This window comes from Plasmodium malariae, assembly GCF_900090045.1.
Source record: "Plasmodium malariae genome assembly, chromosome: 14".
Lineage (NCBI taxonomy): Eukaryota > Apicomplexa > Aconoidasida > Haemosporida > Plasmodiidae > Plasmodium > Plasmodium malariae.
This window is the reverse complement of record NC_041788.1, coordinates 2,311,869-2,318,888: the sequence shown is the minus strand read 5'-3', so window position 1 is coordinate 2,318,888 and position 7,020 is coordinate 2,311,869. Positions and strand designations below refer to the sequence as shown.

Below are 7,020 nucleotides of genomic sequence, written 5' to 3'. Positions count from 1 at the left end.
ATAGCGAAATATAGCAAAACATACCAAAATACAGCAAAAAAGAAATTGCTTAAAATGTATTTCGTACTATGACAAAAAAATTAATTACGTATGACCTTTTTTTGTACGTTTGTATATGCATGTGTATGTATATCGGTACACTTATGCACATACATATATGTACTTATTCTTCCCCTCTTTTGTTTTGAAGATTTTCATTTTTATATTTCCCTCCCACCCTCCAAGTAACATTTCCAAAAGGTAGACCACAATATTAAAGTTGGGTCATACTTTTTCTTTCTTTTTTTTTTTGTGTAACTATTTTTCCTCCTATCTTTTTTATTTTTTTATTTTTTTGTTATTTTGTTTTTCTGTTATTCTGTTTTTCTGTTATTCTGTTTTTCTGTTATTCTGCTATTCTGTTATTCTGTTATTCTGTTATTCTGTTATTCTGTTAATTAGTTTTTTTGCCTTTCTTTTTTTTTCCCTCCCCTCCCCTTTTTGTATGAAAAAGCAAAAAATGATATGCAAATGAATAGGGGAAATTATATGTACAGTATGCACACAACATACGCATCGTGCACAAACAATAAAAGTTTTATACATGAATAATAAATAAGCTTAATGCGTGAATAGTATAAGATTAGTGTACTAATAATATAAGGTTAATGTGTGAATACTACTGGTTTAATGTACGAATAGATACATACATTACACGAACACAGGCGTTGTATAGGCGGAACTTATAATACAGATACACGCATATCTGATACGCGCGCAAATACGTATGCATATACGTGTGTGTGCATATATGTATATATGTGTATGTATAGAAAAAGCAAGATGAACGAACAGCTGAAATGGGGCAAAGGAGGAGCTAGTGAGTTACATGAAAGGAAACGTCAAATTTTTGAAACCGAGAAAAAAGAGTTTTGCCTTTTTTACATAAGAGAATTGCTAAATGTGATATACACCACATATAAGAGTACGAAACCCGTATACACACATTTTATTTGTTCTAAGAAGAACGATTATGACCATTTGAAGAATAATAATTTAGTTTATTATACACCTAATTCTATGTTAGAACAGCATTTTCCGGACTATTTTCAGAATGTTTATTTCCTATGTGCTCATTATACCATGAGGGAGAGGGAAGGCAATGTAATGATTGATAGCAGTATGGATTATATGAGGATTAGAAACACTATGGATAACGTAAGTACTGGAAGCACTATGGATAAACTAAGGAATGTAAAGAGTGCATATAACGCTGATAGTGTGTCCAGAATAAACATAAATAGTAGTATGGAAAGAGATGAAAATAAAAATGGTCAAAAGAATAAAGATACATTTTATTTTATTTTCACTTTCTATATGGAACCAAATTTCATTTGGGAAGAAGTGAACATTCCAATATTCCATGAAAGGGGATATATTGAGTGTAAATTTGATTCAGTCGATAATTTAATGAAACTAAATAATGTCGTTAACTTATCAGAGAAGTTAAAGAGGCATACCTACAATAAAACCTTAATTCAACACATAAGAGAATTGAGTAGTAGAAGTACACGAATAGATAATAAAAACATCGTTAGTAGTATCGTCAACCAGGAGGATAATTATAATAGTAATAGTAATAACAGTATTAATAAAAATAACAATAGCAACTGCAATGGTAGTAGAAATGGAAACAGTGATAGCAATAATGCTCACAGGAGAAGTACACGTAAGAGTAGCGAAAATGGAACGACTACCTATGATACTAGCAAGGGACCAAGGGAAACACCCGACAGTGTGCACTTATTACCTTTTTTTATTTCAAGTGACTATTTACATAAGAATTCCACGATTTGTAAAACTAGAGTCATCAGCTTTAATGAAAGAGATATATATTGTAAAATAGACGAAGGGGATAGCTTTCCAAAGCAAATCTTACTTTTGGTCCGGAACAAACTGTACAAGAAATTGAAATTTATGGAAATGCACACAGCAAAGGGGGGAACTGCAATGAAAGAGGTTATACAAGGGAGGGACACTACAATAAAGGGGACCTTACCAGGGGACACTTCAATGAAGGAAGTTGTACCAGAACATACATTAATCAAGGAAGCTGTACGAAGGAACAGCACAAGTGCAGGTATAATAAAAAATGAAGCAAAAGAACAATATCGTAATATATCACTTAACAAAAAAGGTCATCAACAAAATGTTAAAAATAAAGATAATTGCACTGGATTAAACTATACAAAAATTCAAAGAATTATTAATTCCACAGATATGATATTTAAAAAGGCATATTCTGATCAACAACTAGAATACCTACTCATGCAGTCAAGGGAAAAAAGTCTGACCAGGTATATACCTAGTACCACATACTTCACTAATGATAAGGTTATAAATATGCATTTAGAGTTAGATGAATATTATAAATTCTTTCAAAAAGGAAAAAATCAATTCAAAAACACATTACAAGATCCATGGCAACTAGGCATTGGAAGAAGTAAAACTCAGGATGGAAAGAAGTTTTACGAATAAAAAAAAAGTCAAGGCGCTTTTCAATAAATGAACCCCTAAACACATGAACAGTTAAGGAAAAAAAAAAAAGAAAATTAGGAAACATCTAGCGGATGATCGGTAAGCAGATAGGTTGATTAGAGGCTTAACATGTTTACTCTTCAACAAGGACATATGAGACTAGGGGGAAATAATATATGCAAAATAATTTGAAATATTTAGTATTACATTACTTCACATTGTGTTATGGTTACATTATGGTATGTTGCATTATATTGTATAGTATTGAACATCCTTTATTTTTTTTTATGCTTCTTTTTTTCTATTTTATTTGAATAATTATGTGATTTTTAACTTTGAATATATCGTTGTATTTGTTGTAAAAAGATTGTATGACTTGTTCATAATTTACGTACACATGTAAAGTGTTACATGTTGTCAATACTTGCACGAATGTGTATTAATTCAAAAAAAGAAAGTAATAAAACAATATAATATATATGATAAAATATAAATAATGAAAGATAAAAAAATAAAATATAAAATAAAATGAATCATTTTTGCGATTATTTATAAGTAAATAGGAAAAATAAATCTCTCACATTTTGAACACTCACGCTTGCTATATCCCTATGCATGTGCATGGAAAGGATAAAAAAAAAAGAAAAAAATAAATAATAAATATAATAAAAAATGTAACAATATAACAACATAACAGTGTGACAACAGTAGCAGCAATAATTGCAATAAGAGCAGGGTGAAATAAAAACAATACGAGATCGTCCGCTGGGTATTATACATACAGTGTGGATGGTTGATGAACATACTATTTTGCTTTTAGAAAAGCATATGTTATCATTTTCTATTTTTCATCTTTTTTATTTTATTTTTTATGCTAATAGATGAATGAATTAATAGGAGGCATTCCTTTGGACTTAATTACCATGATGTGCATTTTGCGTGTGCCTATATACATGCTTCTATATACATTATTCTATATACATGCTTCTAAATACATGCTTCTAAATACATGCTTCTATATACATTATTCTATATACATTATTCTATATACATGCTTCTAAATACATGCTTCTAAATACATGCTTCTAAATATATGCTTCTAAATACATGCTTCTATATATATGCTTCTATATATATGCTTCTATATATATGCTTCTATATATATGCTTCTATATATATGCTTCTATACGCATGTTTGTATGTTTATGTGTATATGTGCGGGGGTCCCCTCGCATTTACATTCTCCTTCCCGTAATAACCTTGTAAATAATGTTAGCAACTGCATTTTCACTGTTCGTTTTTGTGCTTACACATTTGGCTACATTCATAGCAGGAGTGGTGGAGTTTTTAACAGCAACAGAATACCCAGTAGCTGCTAACAGATCCACGTCATTATTATCATTTCCAATTGATAAAACATCGGAAATGTGGATATCATAAAATTGTGAATATAAATGGGCTGCATGTACTTTAGCTGTATTTAATGGTGATAATACTATTTTGTCCTTATTAAGTGGTGTATATATTTTAAAATGACCTTCTAATTCTTTATATAACACTGAAAATAGTTCATTAAAGGGTTCTTGATGAGGGTATAATTTAGTATAAATCTCTACCGATACAATATCACCAATTAAAAAAATATCCTTAATAGTACTTAAGAGAACAGCATTATAACTTTTGTCAATAATATTAACATATTTGACTGATGATCTAAACCCTTCCAATTCATTTTTATATATATCTTCTTGTTTATTGGGGCTATCATTAAATACATAAGCAAAATCCACAGTTAAAAAAACAGCATTTTTTAATATATTATATGTCGACAATGCAAGTAAAATGAACTCTAAGTCCATTATTTTGAAATTTCGGTATACATAATCATATCCCTTTATATTTAAATAAGCTCCATTTGAAAATATTCCATCAATTGTGTGTACTTTGTAAATTTCTTTTTGTTTTTGTGTAAACAATTTTAAAGCATTACTACGTAATTTACCTGTAGCGAAAATTACATTTATACCTAATTTTTTAGCTACCTGGATTGCATTTAAATTTTCGTCACTAATTTTACCCGTATCATCTGATAGTGTACCATCTATATCAATAGCAATTAATTTAATGTTATTTTTGTGTAATAAGTCATTTACGCAATTTTCGGAGTCCTTATATTTTAACATTTCACGATATTTCTTCTGGATGAATATATTTCCATAACTGCTTTTTTTCGGGTGCAAAAAAAAAAAAGCGAATTTTCGATTAAAGCCTCATTCTGTGGAAGTAAAAAGCTGCTTAGGAAAGTTAGCACAAGGATGGACACTCTTGATAAATTTATCATTTTGCACAAGTGGGAAAATATATGAAAAGAGGAAAAGGTGAAATGTACAATTGGTGTAAAACAGATTAAGAAGTTTGAGATATAACTCTCGAAAATTTCATAGAAAGATTCTTAAAATTATTTAAATGAGAGGAGTTTTTTTCTTTTTTTTTCTTATTTTTGTGTTCTTTATATTTTTATTTTGTGACAGGTGTATGAAGTGTGTTAATGTAGAATAGGAAAAAAAAAAAAAAAAAATATATTGCAAAAGTCAGAATTATTGCAAAAGTCAGAATTATTGCAAAAGTCAGAATTATTGCAAAAAAGTCAGAATTAATGCAAAAAAGTCAGAATTAATGCAAAAAAGTCAGAAATGTTGCAAAAAAGTCAGAAATGTTGCAAAAAAGTCAGAATTATTGCAAAAAAGTCAGAAATGTTGCAAAACAGTTAGAAATGTTGCAAAACAATCAGAAATTAAAAAAAAATTAACTATTTATAATTTAATAATTTAAAATAAAATAAAATAAAATATATTATATTATATTTTGTTTTTTTCTTTTATGTCACAATGTTTGTATTTTTGTTTTATTTTATCTTCTCAATTTTTCTAATAATGTGTATGCGTATAAGTATGCTTATTCGTATGCACATTCATGTAGCTTCATACCAATCTGCATACTCATACGTCGTTCACATATTTTGCAGCTCAATTTTTGCGCATGCAGATTTACATGCATTTATATTTTTTACGAAAGCTCCTCGCTTGCTTGAGAGGATTATCACATGCACTATATGTCCTTTTGTAGTTGTAGCGCCTTTTCATTTTATGAACGCGTTTAGGTAAAAATGTATGAGGACTCTTAAAAATGAGGCTTCTTAAATTATTTTATAAATTTTTGCATGTGCAACAATACTTGCAGAAACAATTTAATGATTTTTAATAAAGAGTTGTTTTGAAGAAATACAAAAGTATGTTATTGTGTAGTTTTGTATCCTTTTTACAGGAGCGTTGCGGAGTAGAAGAGAATACAACCATATATATTTTGCATAAACCGTGTGTGTTACTCTTTTAATTCAACAAACTACCTGACAACGCTTTTTGCATAAAAATTTGAAAAAGGGTAATATGTGTAATATCCCCTGATTTATACAAAAAGGAAAAGTTAAGGAAACAGTACTTTAAAGAAAGAAATAGTATCGTTATTTTAAATGAAGCGCATTGTACGTAAATGTGTGCATGTACGGGTGGGCAACATGCACATGGGTATATATGTAAGTAAATGTATGTATATGTATGCATGCGTGTATATATATGCGTATGTACACTGATTTGCGCCATAATAAAGGCACAAATGTTAAGAACAGCAAATCCATTCATCCGGAATATATGTGTATTTCTGCCAACAAAAGGAAGCTTAAATGTTAAAACTGTTTCTTCTTATTTTATAGTAAGTAGTAATAAAAATCGAATTTGCAGAAAGACATGAAAATTGCCATTAAAAGTAACGTTCCCTATGAAGATGTAAATGGATCTACAAAAAAAGCTTGTGCATAATTAGCTCCATGTTTGTATCTCTTCTTTTTTTTTTTTTTTTTATAATTATTCGTAAAAAGTTAAGTAAGCACCAGAAGAATTAAATTAATTACAAAGTGAACGGAATTATCCGCAAAATGAATTTTTTTTTTAATACATTTAATATTATAAAATTATACATTTATGATATTAAAAAATTATACAATTATAAAATAAAAATTTTGTTTATCTCATGACGAAATTAAGATAACGTATAAAAAAAAAAAAGAGAGAAGAAAATGCAAGCGAAAATATAAATATAAACGCAAACGTAAAGGTTAATGAAAAATATGTTTAATGATAAGGACTTTTAAATTGTAGAGTTGTTTCATGCTCTTCGAAACGAATAAATAATAAGCATGTTTTATTTTATTTTATTTTATATTTTTTTTTTCTTTCCTTGAAAGTTCTCGTGTAATTTACACACAAAAGCGAAGAACATAAATTGCCCACTTATATGTATATATGCAATCTTTTGTTAGCATAGCTAGAAAAAAGGAACACACACTGTTCATATGTAAAAGGTATCATTCACATGGTGGAAACGGTTTATCTTTTTGCTATATACGTATGTACATATATATATATATATATATATGTATGTATGTAT

The 7,020-nt window shown here is 28.6% G+C and overlaps 2 protein-coding genes across 2 annotated transcripts; one reads left to right on the top strand and one right to left on the bottom strand.

The window, feature by feature from the left end:
- Positions 1-822: 822 nt before the first annotated feature.
- On the top strand, positions 823-2,517 carry PmUG01_14060500 (conserved Plasmodium protein, unknown function; the record flags this gene model as incomplete). Its single annotated transcript, XM_029008183.1, has 1 exon — positions 823-2,517. One exon carries the CDS (start codon positions 823-825, stop codon positions 2,515-2,517), a length of 1,695 nt encoding a protein of 564 aa, XP_028864498.1.
- A 1,235-nt stretch (positions 2,518-3,752) lies between these two features.
- Positions 3,753-4,700, bottom strand: HAD3 (haloacid dehalogenase-like hydrolase, putative; the record flags this gene model as incomplete). The annotated part of the gene is made up of 1 exon (XM_029008182.1): positions 3,753-4,700. One exon carries the CDS (start codon positions 4,698-4,700, stop codon positions 3,753-3,755), a length of 948 nt encoding a protein of 315 aa, XP_028864497.1.
- Positions 4,701-7,020: the final 2,320 nt, after the last annotated feature.